Raw genomic sequence first — 16,591 nt, 5'->3', positions numbered from 1 at the left:
CAGTCAAGTTTGGAGTTGATTCAACTACAAAATGTGATTTTGCACTAAATGTAAGTTGAACCAACTCGCTTATTGCGATTGCCATATTTAACTCAGAAAATGAGTTGAATTTATTCATTTTTTTTCCCGCGCATAAGTAAAACAACATAAATCTAGAAATTCATGAAAGAAAACATAAATGCTAGTCTTTGTGAATGTCTTAAAATACATTTTACTCTCCTTAAAAATAAGCAGCCAATATAAAACTTTATAAATTTCTTTAGTATCTGTCAAAGTTATTTGGTCCCGTCTTTCTCGCTCGAGTGCAGTCTGAAAGATTTTTTGGGTGTCATTTTTATACACTCGATGGCGAATCTTCTTAACGTAGTTTCTAACCATCTTTTCTCGATTCGCCCCGACCTATACACTGAAAAGGAAATCAATTGCTAGAAAATTGATGGTTTAAATTTTCTCAACCTGACCTCAAATACATTACTGTAAAATGTAGTCAAAAGATTGAAGTATGCACAAATTGAATGAATAACGCTGGATTTCTCGTTAATTTTAAAATTATATTACATGAACATATTAAACTTACGACAGTAAAAGATTGAACCATAATTGGAGAGAAAGTTTTATATTGCGGAATGAATTGACATTTTTGCAATATGATATTATATGCAAACAAGTTGTACCGTATTTCGCGACGGTCGAACAGCCCCGCTACGGCCCAAAGTAAATTTAAATGGTCAATATTTCGTTATATGAATTCTCTGACAAACGTTACACATGGTGGGTAAAGGGGAGGAGGGGGGTGAGTCCCGAATGAACTATGCCGTCTACGCGTAACTTTAACCTTTCGTCGTCCCTGTTTCATTAAGACATGCAAATTTATAAACCACGTGCAAACTGAAAAATGATGAAATTTCAGAGTTCCGTGGTTTAAAATAAAACAAATTGAAGGCATTGACATTAAAGGAAAACGATATAAAGAGAAATTTTGCAAATAACGTAAACTGAAATTAGCACAGTAAATAGAGGGAACGCGATTAGAAATAACATTCTGTATTGCCGAAGGAATTGATATTCTTGCAATATGATATTATATGCAAACAAGTTGTAGCATATTTCGCGACGGTCGAACAGTCCCGTTACAGCCCAAAGTAAGTTTAAATGGTCAATATTTCGTTATATGAATTCTCTGGCGAACGTTACACATGGCGGTGAAAAGGGCGGATGGGGGTGTCATTCGGAAAGCGTTCGAGTCCGTCGACACTTAGCCCCGGCGGTAGCACGAGGACGGTCGGCCGGTGCGGTAAGGGGACTGCATACTTATGTCTCTCTATATCCGCCCTGAAGGCCGTGTGTCCGAATGAGATAACCTATTTGATGCGCTATACGTCTCATAGGACAGAGACAGACTTATGCGCCCGGGCTTCGAGTTCTGACGAGATAATGCTTTCGCGTTGGCGTGGCCGGCATGGCTCTACTGCCGACTACGGGCTCGAGGGGCGTGGCGTTCTCGTTGGCTCCTACGGGTCGCATTGGCCCCATTATGGCTTCCATTACCACTCTCAAAACTCCGGTCTTGGGCCTTCCACCCCCTGCTGTGAGGGACTGGATTCGGTTCCCCGATAAGCGGATCATTGTTGTTTTCGCGCCGGCGATGAAAACTCTCTTTCTTCCCCGGGCTACGGCCTCGTTCCTTCTGGAACGGCGTTCTACCTTCCTCTCTTGCGAGTCTTATGTCTCCCGACTGCGTTCTCGCTCGGACTCGTTCAACCGCAGACCTTATCGCCCCTTTCTTTCATGGCTCGCAAGGTGGAATGTCATTTTGCGACGACCACGATCAAGTAATTGACAGAGGGAAAGGAGGATCGATTCCTTAGCGAAAGCTGTCGTCTCGAATAAACTATGCCGTCTACGCGTAACTTTAACCTTTCGTCGTCCCTGTTTCATTAAGACATGCAAATTTATAAACCACGTAGAAACTGAAAAATTATGAAATTTCAGAGTTCCGTGGCTTAAAATAAAAGAACCTGAAGGCATTGACATTAAAGGAAAATGATATAAAGAGGAATTTTGCAAAAAACGTAAACTAAAATAAGCACAGTAAATAGAGGAAACACGATTAGAAATAAAATTTTATATTTCCGAAGGAATTGACATTCTTGCAATATGATATTATACGCAAACAAGTTGTAGCGTTTTTCGCGACGGTCGAACAGTCCCGTTACAGCCGAAAGTAAATTTAAATGGCCAATATTTCGTTGTATGAATTTTCTGACAAACGTGACACATTGAGGGAAAAGGGAAGGAGAAGACCAAAAATAAGTTTCCCTTCGTCGGGCCCGGCTTGGCTCGGCCGCCGGCTCGGGGCTCGAACAGTCCTAGACATGGCGTTCTCTCTCACTCCTATGGGTTGCATAGGCACCGGGCTTTCTCAACAACTCTTAAAACTCCTGTTTCGGGCCTTCCACTCCCTGTTGTGAGGGTCTCGGTATCGGCTTCCGATAATCAGATTAGCATCGATGTCTGCACGCCGGCGAGGAAGACTCTCTCCCTACCTCGGGCTGCGGTCTCGTCCCATCCGAAGCGGCGTTCACCGTTGCTCTCTCGCGGGTCTTATGTCTCTCGACGATGTTCTAGCTTCGAGTCGTTCACCCTCGGGCCATATAGCTCCTTCCTTCCGTGGTTCGCAAGTTGAATTGTCATTTTGCAACGACCGCGATCAAATAATTAACAGAGGAAATGGAGGATCAATTCGTCCATGAGCACTGTTGTTTCGAATTAACTGTGCCATCTACTCGTAATGTTAATCCTCCGTTGGCCATGCCTTTTTCGGACACGTAATTTTATGACTTGTATTTGTATTTAAAATGCAAGTAAACAATTTGATTTCGTCTGTTTTTGCCAATGTGGCTATTTCGAGTTACGCGTGTTGTTTAACTTTTTCGAGAGTTGATTCAGTTGATAGAACATGTATCATTCTGATCGATTCTTTTCTAATATTCTCAATCTCTGGAAGTATTTAATGTCAAATGGAAATAGATTCAAAATCTATTTAAAGTTGGAAATCGGTAATAGTTTATTGTTCTTATTTCAAATACGAAGTAGAAATGGTGTTTTACGTTTTGTATATCTATTTCGAATGAATTCAATTCATAAAAGTTACTGCGATTTGCGTGTATAAAAAAACTCGGATAAGAAAAATCTTTCTTATGTTTACGGGTGCTCATTTACATGCTCATTCAATGATTTACAGGTGTTCATTTATTCGGGGAATATGAAGAATGGTGTAGATCGTAAATATATAAGAGACATGGAATCACGATTTCGTTTCTATGACCGAAAGTTGATGCATCGGAAATTTTCCTACGGCATTTCACTGTATATATATTTAGAAACTATTTTTTTTAAGCTAAGATAATATTCTATTTTCGGTTCAGTGGATGGAACAATTGAATCGATAAGAAACTTATTAACATTTAATAAAACATGTTTTATTATATTATTAAAAAAATTTTATAAATAATCATTTAACAAAACTACGTTATGTGGACCAGAGACACTCAACAATAATACTTAAATAATTTTCATTAATTGTTTTTGTTTATAAATATTAATTTTCTTTAGGAAATCCGTTCTGCCCCTCAGTCGATTCAAATTCCGCGCTGCTGCCGCCGCTAGTACGCCGCGCGGCCGGAGAGGGCAGAGCGGACAGGAGGAAACCATCGACGGAGTCCAGTGTACAACTCTTCTTACAGTACTAATTTTATCACTTTTATGACCGCTTATTGATCGATTTTGCGATACCCGTGATCACAATTTATTTCCAAATTCGCCAATCGGTAAAGTGTTAAGATGGAAAACGTAATTTCGTCTTTGTGGCATTTTGTTAGTTGCAGTGATACCAATATGACAGCCTGATGTGTATTTTGTTGCAGGAGCCTATTTTCCACTGAGTGTGTCGAGTCACGCGGCATGGTCGAAGACCAATCAAAAGTGCCCTTGACGTAATTTGCACGTAGCACTTGGTACATAGATCGTTGTTTATGTACATTGATCCACATACCAAATGATCAGTGTGAGCTAAGCCATAGCCTGACGATCTGAACAACTTCGGCTCGTGGTCATAACATTTTGGTAGTAGCAGTAGTTTCGTAGTTAACCTATAAGATATAGGGTGACTGTCATCGAAAGTATAAAGATGCTTCTCATGAATGAACAAAACTGGGTGTGTAAATGTTTAAGTTAATCTAAATTGACATTGAATGTCAAGTTTAATGTTGAAATATGAAAATATGCTCAACAATAACAGAAATGGATTGGAAAATTTTAATAATTTCAACATATCGATATATACTTTTGTTGAACACATTTTCGTAATCTCAATATTAAATTAAAAATATCAATATCAAAATAAAATTAACATGCATTTGCATACCTAGTAAAACAAAATTTGTTTATCGATCGATGGTTTAGTAAATACAAATTGTTTACGATGCAGAAATTTTGAAGTTATTATCAATTATCAAAAATGACAGTTAATTTACTGTTACAGGTTGTCAAGATGGATTTCATGATCTTTCATGTTAAAGAGATATCAGTTTGACATTGCTAAATGTAGTAGTTGACGTCCAAGGACCAATTTGAGGCAATACTGTATTCTTAATCTGAAAGGATCAATGCCATCACCACTACTACAGAGGTTAATATCGCTGAAAATACTTGGTGATAATATGGTAATTTGATACAATACTAGTCCCAAACTATTGTTAATATCTGAACTGAAGTTGATAGCTATACGTCACATTATTGACATTCTCTATTTCAGTTTCAAGTTATCAAGATGGTTTTAATATCGAAAAAGGTTTTTATGCTTTGATCATATTACAATAAAAAATTGCTTCCCAAATTTATTTAGAATAGGGATATTGATATCAACGCCTCTATGCTATCAATATCTTTACCTTTTTACCAAGTATTTTCAGTAATAATCCTCCCAGTTATGCAGTTTGGTAGTAATATGAAATCTGTAAGATGATGAAAAATCTGATGTTATCTCAAATTATTTCTTGATTTGCAAATACAAGACTTAGGAAAGTCCAAAAAATTGAAAATTCATAACATTAGTAAGTATTGAACCTGTCACTTTAAATTTATGAAAATACGTTTTCAGAGATTTCTAAATAGTGAGGTACGCATCGTCTTGGGTAATCAGAATGGACAGATTAATTAAACTTAACCTTTTATGGACGAGACTTTTTCTTTCTAAAGGCTTTTGGGCGTCTATTTGGCGACATTCGTCTGCAAAGGGTTAACATTTCACCGATACTGCACAGGCAACCCATGAAGTTGAATATACGTAACTTAATCGTCTAAATTATGTATATAGGTATAGCAAACGTATATTGTCTATCATCTACCTAAAAAAAATATCTTTTGTAAGTGTATGAATCTATTTTAGGTATATAGCTATAGAATATATATTATAAATATCTAAAGGATATATATGTCTATTATAGATGAAAATTATATATCTACTATTGATCTACGAATATCTACTTATTTCTTGACGCATGCAAAAAGATAATAGCTGTAGTAGACATCTACCAAAGGTTAAGCAACATCGTTGAAAATACGTTTAGAAAAATATAAAGACACCTCATGTAACTAAACATTTTTCATACATACTTAATGGTTATATCTAAAGTACAACTTTATAAAACTGTTAATTTCGTCGATACTCGGATATTTTATTTACTTCCTCTATGGCTGGTGACAATACATGATGATATTTTAACACTGTGTAAATTATGATGTGTCACCAGACACCGTATGAAGTATAATATACTTATGGTAGGCGTACAAAGTAGGACATAAGTATAGAAAACTTACATTACCTATGGTATGCATAATAAATATGTCCCGCGAATATACAGGGTGATTCATTTAACTTGAGACACCGACATATTTCAAGAAATACGCATCGTATGTAAAAATTGTTCAGAACGAAAATTATTCGTATCAGAGGGGTACACAAAGAGGAGCTATCAGTTCGACTGTAGATGGCACTCTTGTCGGTGAAAGGGAGGTTAGGTTAATTTTCTTAAATGACAACCACCACGTTTTATTGCAGATTCCTTTTCTACGTACAAAAATAAGAAACTTTTGTTCAAAACATTTCTTTCATAACGTCCATATTGTAAGGATTATAAGCGTTTAAACTTCAAATGCCTCGACGACTGCGATACTCCCACGGTACGTCACGTCTCTCCATGGTACGTCATCATAGTAGTTTCTGGATCTGGAATCTGTAAGAAACGTGACTGATGCCACAAACAATTGACGATCGCTAGTCGCGGAAATCCCTCGACAACACCGGAGTGTTTTGTGTGATGATTAGGATCAAACATTAAGTTGTTCCTAAGGTACTATGATCACGTACCATGGAGAGAAGCCGCCGGTGGGAGTGTCGTAGTCATCCGGGCATTTGAGCTTTAAACACTTATAACCTTTGAAATATGCACATTTCGAAAAGAATGTTTCGAACAAAAGTTTCTTATTTTTGTACATAGAATAGGAATCAGCAATAAAACATGGGGGTTGCCATTTAAGAAAATGAGCCTAACCTCACTTTCATCGACAAGAGAGCCATCTACAATCAAACTGATGGCTCCTCTTTGTGTGCCCCTCTGATACGAACAATTTTAATTCTGAACAATTTTTTCGTACGATGCGTATTTTTCGAAATATTTCGGTGTCTCATGTAAAATGAATCATCCTGTATATGTAAATCTTTTTCACGCCTATATTTTCAGTACATATATCATAAAAAATCTAGATAACCTATATAGAAATCTAAACTATTCGAGAACGTTAAATTGATAGTTTATATTCAGCTTTCACACTTATAAAAATGTNTCCATCCACTGAACCGAAGTTAGAATATTATCTTAGCTTAAAAAGAATAGTTTCTCAATATATATACAGTGAAATACCGTAAGAAAATTTACGATGCATCAACTTTCGGTCATAGAAACAAAATCGTGATTTCATGTCTCTAATATATTTACGTTCTACACCATTTTTCATATTTCTCGAATAAATGGACACCTGTAAATCATTAAATGAGCATGTAAATGAGCACCCGTAAACGTAAAAAAGACTTTGATTATCCGAGTTTTTTATAAAGGCAAATCGGAGTAACTTTTATGAATTGAATTCATTCGAAATAAGTATCCAAAACGTAAAACACCATTTCTATTTCGTATTTGAAATAAGAACAATAAACTATTACGGATTTCCAACTTTAAATAGATTTTGAATCTATTTCCATTTGAAATTAAATATTTCCAGATAAATGGGAATATTATAAAAGAATCGATCAGAATGATACTTGTTCTATCAACTGAATCAACTCTCGAAAAAGTTAAACAACACGCGTAACTCGAAATAGCCACATTGGCAAAAACAGATGAAATTAAATTGTTTACTTGCATTTTAAACACAAATAATAATTATAAAATTACGTGTCTGAAAAAGGTATGGGCAACAAAGGGTTAACGGTTAAAAAAGGGACACGAGTAGATGGCACAGTTAATTCGAAACAACAGTGCTCATGGACGAATTGATCCTCCATTTCCTCTGTTAATTATTTGATCGCGGTCGTTGCAAAATGACAATTCACCGTGCGAACCACGGAAGGAAGGTGCTATATGGCCCGAGGGTGAACGACGCCAAGCTAGAACACCGTCGAGAGACATAAGACTCGCGAGAGAGCAAAGGAGAACGTCACGCCGGACGGGGCGAGACCGTAGCCCGGGGTACAGAGAGAGTCTTTCTCGCCGGCGTGTAGACATCGATCCTGATCCGATTATCGGGACGCGGCTATCAAGACCCTTACAACAGGGGGTAGAAAGCCCGAGACCGGAGTTTTGAGAGTGGTAATGGAAGCACGAGGCCTTTGCGATCCGTAGGAGCAAAAGAGAAAGCCACGCCCCTCGAGCCCCTAGTCGGCGGCCGAGCCGAGCCGGCCACGCCGATGCGAAGTCGATATCTGGTCAGGGCCCGAAACCCGGACGCATGAGTTTATTCCACATCATTCGAAGGATAGCATGTCAAATAGGCTATCGCACTCAGACACTTGGCCTCCAGGGCGGATATAGGTTCAGAAGTATGCAGTCCCCTATCCGCACCGACCCTCCGTCCTAGTGCTACCACCGAGACTGACAAGGAAGGTACCTGAGGTGTCCCCCTCCGATTTTGTTCATTTTTAAATATGTTATAGTGGACCAAAATCTAAGGAACCAGTGTTTTTTTTTATCGGCGGATAAACACTTTTAGAGGGTGAAATCAGGCTTCAAAGTTGGCCGTGAAAGGGGGTGAGTTTGCTGTTTCATATAGAAGCACTCGACCGATTTTAATGGAAAGTACATTCTATACATATGTATTTCGACCTCGCGCAATTGGATAAACGTAAATAAATAAATAAATAAATGTAAAACGTTTCGTTATTTCACGTATCCGAAAGAAGATTATAAATATACACACACAATATGTCTCTTTGATAATTTCGTCACATTATTTATTACTCCGGCCGGACCGGCTAACATTTGAGCTTAGCAAGAAATTATTCATTCTTATTACACGTATCGTAACGGAGAGTGAAGGAGGACCATTGAGAACCCTCGCTCTTTGCCCTGATTGGTGCAAACCATAGATTTATAGACATGAAGAGGCCACAGTAGGAGTAGGGGTAGGTTGAGGAGGCTAGACATAGTGGTCTCTTTGTCACTCCAAGTATTCCCGGAATTTCTTACTGCACAAGTGTAGCGTATACTGTAGCATTGTATTGTGACGAGAGATATCGTACAGATACATAACCTCAAAATGATTATAAAATGTATTACCTGCAATACCATTCAGAATAAAAATCATAGTGTATCTTTTCATTTGAAAGTAATAAAGCATTAACGTAATATAATATAGCGTAAGAATGTTTTATATAAAAGTCAGGTTAGATCATTCATCTTATACATACTGTATAGAATATACGGACATGGGCTGAATAATTGAGCATCATCGATGTTTCAGATTTCTTAAAGATGAAAATAGAAGAGAATTGTGGAAGATTACTTGCAATGTTCAAAATTTGAATTTGACCCCATCAACAAGGGTTTATTCAAGACATTTTATTACGGATTGCTTTTATTATTCACAAAATGCAACTCGACTTTCGAAAAAGTCATCAGTTCCTACTCTATTCTTAACCAAGAAGAAACAATATTTTGACAGGTATGTATTTTTTAAACCTGAATTTAGTTCATGCTTGATTTTAGTCGAAAATTAATTTTCAGCTGATAAAACACATGTAAGAGCTTTCGTTACATAAAATAATACAATTCAATTTTTTGTTTGTTTAGATTACGAGTTGAATCGTTGCAAATGTTTCCGTCGGGATCTAATGATGAAAATGAAAATAATAACGAATCATCATTATGTATTAAAGAACTAAAGAATCGTAATGAACCGGTGACTAGAGAAGCTTGCGATACAGTCATGGATATTGAAAATATAGACCCTTTGGTTCATTCCGAAAAAGAGCGTAATACCATAGAAGAAGTACATTGGCATTCGTCGATGGTTTCATCCTACCCGTACTGCCCCCTCCGGCCGCGCGGCGTACTAACCGCGGGAGCAGCGTGGAATTTGAATCGCTCAAGGGGCAGAATGGTATTCCTAACAAAAAATAGATATTTATAAACAAANCGTGACGCCCTGCAAAATCGCTGGAGTGGTGAGCGCCCTTAAGTAAGAACTGAAGAAGTTAACTCAGAACCGAGGTGGCTTTGTCACTCTTATGCGTTATCTGTGTCAAAGGTGTGCGAAAAATGCGAGCAGAGAACGACGTCCGAATACGTAGTTTGAGTCAAGCACGACCATGATAATATTTATAAACGTGTAGAGTATAACAGGGGGCACGAAAACAATCTGAAAAAAATAGGGGGACCACATATAATAATACTTTTTAATTATGGAAAACGTGAATACAGTGAGGTTTCTAACGAGTATGATATTAATATTAATAAATATCGATGTACCAAACATGCGGTAAAGACGAGGTAGCGTTCGCACATGCATATAGCTACGCATACGTGCATGCATGCACGTGTTAATTTTTAGTGCGAAACTCTATCGAATTTCCTGATAACTTAAATTGTGTGAATGTAACTGCTATATCTTACTACACGTTATCTTGATAGGTACCCTACGTCCATTCCAAAGTTACCGAATCCACGGTGGGCTCGATTTCAAAATGAAAATACGACTCAATTACAAATTCCCAGGAATTGAATTTTCTAACAGGAGTACTAAGGTATGGATATTCATTGTTGCCACGAGGCGTGTTTTTAATGATTTAAAGCCAACCATATATAGGCAGAATTTCACCGAATTCAACAGTATTAAGTAAATAAATTAATTTACAATTAAAGTAATTATTGAAAAGCTCAATGCTGTATTATGTCTATAATGTCACAACACCTCCACACATGTTGGCTTACTCCTTAAATGAAAATGAAGCCGTACCTGCACCCATAAGAAATGATTAAGTTTCCGGTAATGATCCTCTTGGTCGTAAGCCCAGACTTTGTCTGCGTACAGGCTGATATTCGCGTATGCGTAGTTCAAAACATCGTCTCCGTATGACGAAACCGAAGATATCATTATCCAGTCATCGTTCAACGTCAATACAGTTTTGCGAAGAACACAAAACAATGATGAAAATCAATGTTGGTCATTTGATTAGGGACATTATTGACTTTAAAGGTTTCCTTTGCTTGGTGAAATTAAATCAATTAAAATTAGCAACTCTAAAACGCGTGGCAGGTTTTTTCGAAACATGTATCGGTGGATAGTTTTAACGTCTAACCGAAACAAACTGAGAAAATCATGGCTTGCTGTGATTATCTAATTTATTTGTCATCGTAAATATTTGATTGTAACGTTAACAAAACCGAGACGACAACGTATAGCTTAATGCCTCATTTCTATACACGCGGAAACCGCTCGGAATAAACGCGGGCCGAGGAACGCAGTAGGCGCGTGAGGGCTAATGAATTAGGCTGATTGGTGAAGCCGTCTCAAGGCCATTCTGCGTTCGCGTAGTTTCTGCGTGTATGGAAATGAGGCATGAAAACGAAATTATCTTCAAATCGAAGACCGGTCGTTAAAGAAATAACGTACGGTGGATCTAAAGTTATATGACCTCGGGAGAGTTACTCTCGAGAGTATGATGCAAAGAAGAAAAGGTGTGTTAGACCCTGTGTTCACAATGCTACAACACGGTCCGAGAAACTGATCTATATCTTCGACTATATATATATAGGTATGGACTGAAAGCAGCTCGTATTTTATCATGCATTGACAGCTCGAAAAGCGAGACCAACATAAACCGTGGTGTAGGTCCAAATCATGGACCAAAAAGGAGGGAAATTCAAATATAATTGTTTCGATCGAGATAACGTCATCTATGGGACCGATTGTTCAAGTCAAAGAGATACTAAAAGATAAGCTACATTTGGAATAACTTTATCTCTAGATATTTCTATTCCAATTCAGAACGTTAAAATGTCCTGAAATTTATAACTAAAATAATTGTATCGAGAGTAATAGCATTTGGAATCTTTCTTCAACATGCTGTTGAACGTTTATTTAATTCTTCATATACTTTAAAATACACTTCAAAGCTTCGCGCTACACGGACAATGAAAGTTAGCTGTTAATAAATAAGACATCACTTAATCCGATATCATTAGTTAATCCCTTAAAATGCAAAATTTGCGTCATTCTCTCTATTTTCACTCGGATATTTTGTCCTAAGACAGCCTTTAACCAAGCAGTAGCGGTTCATTTTCCTTAATTACACGCGAATCAATTTCGTTGTGAATTAGAATTAGAACTCCGGGTATACGAAATCGATAGTTCTTGGTCCACGATGGCGCTAATAACGTAGCAACCTGTGTGAAGTTGGTGACTAGCAGTCCATATTTTTATAGCCAAATATCTATACAGGGTGTAACAGAACTCGTAGCCACGGCGTAGCATACAGCGCTATCCTTGTTGAAGACGAGTCGAAAAGTTCTGTACTATTTTTTTTTTCTATAGTGCACTGGCGGTCATGAATGGCTTCCTCGTGTATACGACACTGCCAGGTGGTGATGTCGGGTACCACGTACCGCAGCAGCGGCAAGTTTTAACCAGAGAGAAGGCTGTAGTGAATATATATAAGAAATCAAAAGTTTGTAAATAAAATAAAATATATGAAACGTAATAAAAGTTTATTCTGCAACGCATTTAATATATTTGATACATTTTTTTCGTAACTGCCAACCGGAACGTAAAAATTATACGTTGATATACGAACTGACAAAAGTTTATCGATTTATTAGTGAATCAGCTGGCAGACCCTCTGCATTAAACTTTAAACAGCACTTGGATAATAAAAACTTCCGTTAATTAATTATAGTAATACGTATTCCGTTAGCTGAAATAGGAAAATTTGCATTATCACAATTTGCAGCATGGGATATAATGCGCGTACACTGGACTCCATCGATGGCTTGCACCTGGTTCGCACTGCTCTCTCCGGCCGCGCAGAGTACTAGCGGCGGGAGCAGCGCGGAATTCGAATCGCTCGAGGGGCAGAAAGGATTTCCTAAAGAAAATAAATATTTATAAACAAAAACAATTAATGAAAATTATTTTAGNAGTGACCGCCCGGAGCCCTATAACCAGCCGGACACTGAGCGCTCCGACCTTCTTCGCCCACGGACCGTCGGACCGGACGCATCGCCTTTCCTGTTCTCTGGACCGTTTCCTGTTCTCTGGACCATTTCCTGTTTTCTGGCATTTTCTACAACTTTGCTGAGACCAGAGGAAGCCACGTCGCAGCCCCGAACCACCATCCCTGGGAGGAGCGAGGTGGAGGCACCGAGGTAGCCGGCGAGCGGCGGCAAAAAGGCCGATAAAGTAAGTGCCCGTTTTCTGAGTGCGCGGGGAGCCGGTTTTTCGTGAATTAGAGTCCCTCGCGGGTTATCGTATTTTCTGGCATCGGTCGCGAAGTAGTTTCGGGCGAAAGCTTTCCTTTTCTGTTTGATCGCGGATTCTCTGTTGTGCGGATAAAATAATAGCCCGGGTTATTAAGCGACCTTAGTTCGCGCCCGGAGGATCGGTAGCGTAAGTCTCGTGCCGGCGGAAGGAAAGAATCGTGCGGGCGAGCAGCTTTTTGGGGAAAATCCGGCATAAGTCTCGTGCCGGCGGCCGGAGCGATAGTCGCCAGGGCGGCCTCTCCGCGTCCCGCGCGGGCGAGCAACCGAATCGCGTTCTTGGGGGGTGGAGAATCCGCCGGGTGAAATCAAAAGCGAAAAAGGAAAGTCCCGGTCGCGATTAGAGTTCAAGTAGAGTGAAGGCTACCCGGGCTAGGGCCAAGCCGTTTCCGAGTTGTCCGCCATTTAGGAATTGTGATTAATAAAGTCCTTTTGTTCTCGCGTTTTCTAAGTATCGAGAAATTGTTCCCGTTATTATCTTTGCTTTTCGAGTCGGGTAATTTTCTGCGGATTTCTAAGGGTTAGTGAATTGTTGAGTCATTTTTGAGTTGCGTCGCGACATTTTCCTGACATTGTTTCGAGTTCCCCGCGGTTGGAGGCGAAGAAGCCGCGCGGCGACCGCGTGGTCGCCCGCGTCGCGTTCCGAGCGCGCAGGACGTAAGTCCCCGCGTAGTCGTTGTTTCGAGTAATCTGAGATGCCGAGTACCCTTTTATATTTCTGGCATAATTAACGTTTAAAGGCTCTCTATTGTTTTTCAATATCTCCCGTCGACTAATTAATATTTGTAATTGCGAATTGGGCGTAAAAATTCACTGCGAACTTGGCGTAATATTTTATTGCGATTTTGGCTGCGATATCCTTATGTTCATGACACATGTTTTCCTGTAATTTATCTTAATTTTGTCTCTCTCTGAATTTTCTTATATATCTGATATATTTGTCGTCGAGCGAACAGCGAGCGAGTAATCGAACATATTTGAACCCTATTTATCTTAGACCACAAGTATAATTATCTTTGCAGAATAATCGAACATAACTGAAATTTATTTGTCTTGGACCAAAATTTAGCCTCGTTAGAATTTTTAGTAATCGCGAACCTTTCCGAAAGTATTTCTCTTAGACCCCAATCATAATTATTTTGGAAGAGTAATTACGAATATTTCCGAAATCTATTTCTCTTAGGCGCGAATTTATTAAAGTGAGAAATTCGAGTCAGTGCAGGATTATTTAACATTGAATTTTGGCTCTTAGAACATTGTCGGGACTAGTTAAGTTCGTCAAATTTATCGAGTACTCAGGCTCGATCCCGTTCCCTAATTTGTGATTTCCTGTTACCTCACCCTGCGTATTTCCTGATAATTTTCCTGAAGCTTGTAATTCTTTGAGAGCGATTTTCGCTTCGCCCTCAAACGAGTCGGTCCTATATCGCCCTGTAAATAGGACGGACTATTTTGGAAGTCCATTAGAAATCACATAATTTTTCTCTTTCAATTAAAACGTTATTTTCCATTTATTCGAGAGTTGAATTATTGAATTGTCGGCCTGTCCTACTTTGCCTTCTTCTTTGTCCCTTTTTGTTTCGCGGTAGGATCAAATAGTGGTGTCACATAACCCGTAGTGTTTTGAGAAGAGGTCAGATAACTTTCCTTACCCCGCCCTCTCCGAATCTGGCGCCGGCCAGATCCACGCCGGCTCCTCTGAGCTAGCCGGCCGCGCCGCCCCGGTCGCCCGAGCCAAGGGCCGGCCGAGAGACGCTACCCGAAGCGAATTATATGGAAATATAATTTGAGATTTTGGAGACTGAGAGATTTTGTGGCGAATTTTGGAGAATCGGCCTCCGTGGGAGGCCTGGCGCCCAACATTTTTGTGTAATTTGAGGAAGCGGCTCGGAGAGTGCCCTGGTGGACTTCTGGGACTCGCGAGTCCGCGCTTCGGGTAGCCTCTCGAAGGGTCCCGGTGGGCTTCGGGAGGTTGCGTCTTGGTGGGGGGAACGGTAGTCTCTCGGCAGACCCCGCTCATAGCGACCGGCCGAAGGTGATGTGCGCAAGAGGCCGAGGCGCAGCGGGCCTTGGTACGGGGTAGATAGACCCCGGTAGAATATTATATAATAATATTTAATTTGCCACGTCACAATATATATATAAGTTATATACATATTCTTATTTTTGGCCAGAGATTGGCAATATAAATGGCAAATATATATATATACCTTGCAAATACTTATACTTGTATAAGAAAACCGTCGTGGCCAAAACGATATGTCTCGTGACATAATTTTGATTTTGTATGAGCTTCACTTTCAGTCTGCAGTTGTCAGGTCGCACACCAAAAAAACGTATTTAATTGGTGAATATGTAGATGCTCTAGTAACGTATAACATACATATATCAATCATGCGAGTTAAATAAGGTATATTTACGTACATAAAATATATATACATTTTACGTTTTTGATAGGTCAGTTTTTCTTCCCTTAATATACGCACAACATATATCCATTATATGTTTTTTGCATGTGAAATACTACACATACAAATTCCTGTTAAATAGAGATGTATTATACGTTTACTAAATGTATTTAATTGGTGCAAATTTTGATGTTCTAGTAACATATTTAATACTTATAAAGTACATCTAAAATCCAATAGAATATTTTTGACATACCGTGAAAATATATTATGCGTATATTTTTAACTTCTGATATACTGAAGCATCCCCGTAGCCATGAAAACATTCTATATACATTTAATAGAGCTGTTGTTCCGTGTGGGTAGTAAACTGGAATGCTCGCTGGTGGGTTCGACTATAGCTGTCCTCGTAGTCATCCCCGCTACTAGGTGTACAGTCCTATTACACATTTATTTCTTCATAAAGAACTAATCTTAGATATTTACGAAGAACAATAATTCACGGTAAATAATGCGAAACGTATTTCATGAATTTACTACTCAGAAATATACCATTCTATCAAACTATTGTACTACCGATAAGGTTTGCACTATCGATAGATTAGATTACTAAATTATTATTGTAGTAACCAAAAGTAGCCATTAAGTTATTTAGCTAGTTTTGAGAAGGGATTCGGAGGAGTCTACTGGAATGCGCTTGGTAGACCATAAAATAATAAGAAGAGAAAAGTTCTTTGAAGGAAGAACCTTCAACGATTTCGCAAACCGTGCAGCTCACGTGCACCCTGCGTTTTGGGGACACCGGGCTCTCAGGCCTACCCTGGAAGAAAAGGAAGGCAGTCCGAAAACGACGACGACGACGAAAGTATCGAAGGGCGAAAGCCAAAATGCGGACTCGAACGGTGTACCATATCTTATAATAAATTTTATCTTAGTTTCTTTTCCTTTATCAATATAAAGGTATTTCTCTCTCACTCCTATATTCGTAGATTATATTATTAGAAAATTTAATTTCAGTAAAATACGTACTTCAACGGAAGAGTGCTGATACATAAAAATTGTTTATTCTTTAATATCCACTAATTACCCTTT

The 16,591-nt window shown here is 38.8% G+C and overlaps 1 protein-coding gene across 1 annotated transcript; it reads left to right on the top strand.

Moving 5' to 3' along the window:
* The first annotated feature begins 8,838 nt into the window (after positions 1 to 8,838).
* Positions 8,839 to 9,747, top strand: LOC105700138. The gene is made up of 3 exons (XM_012425757.1): positions 8,839 to 9,000; positions 9,079 to 9,279; positions 9,408 to 9,747. The coding sequence occupies exons 1-3, from the start codon at positions 8,981 to 8,983 to the stop codon at positions 9,745 to 9,747; spliced, it is 561 nt and encodes a 186-aa protein (XP_012281180.1). The 5' UTR covers positions 8,839 to 8,980.
* Positions 9,748 to 16,591: the final 6,844 nt, after the last annotated feature.

The sequence above is a fragment of the Orussus abietinus genome, unplaced genomic scaffold, assembly GCF_000612105.2.
Source record: "Orussus abietinus isolate OABI.00-Male unplaced genomic scaffold, Oabi_2.0 scaffold899, whole genome shotgun sequence".
Lineage (NCBI taxonomy): Eukaryota > Metazoa > Arthropoda > Insecta > Hymenoptera > Orussidae > Orussus > Orussus abietinus.
The sequence above is the reverse complement of the archived record's forward strand: the minus strand, read 5'-3'. Positions and strand labels throughout refer to the sequence as shown.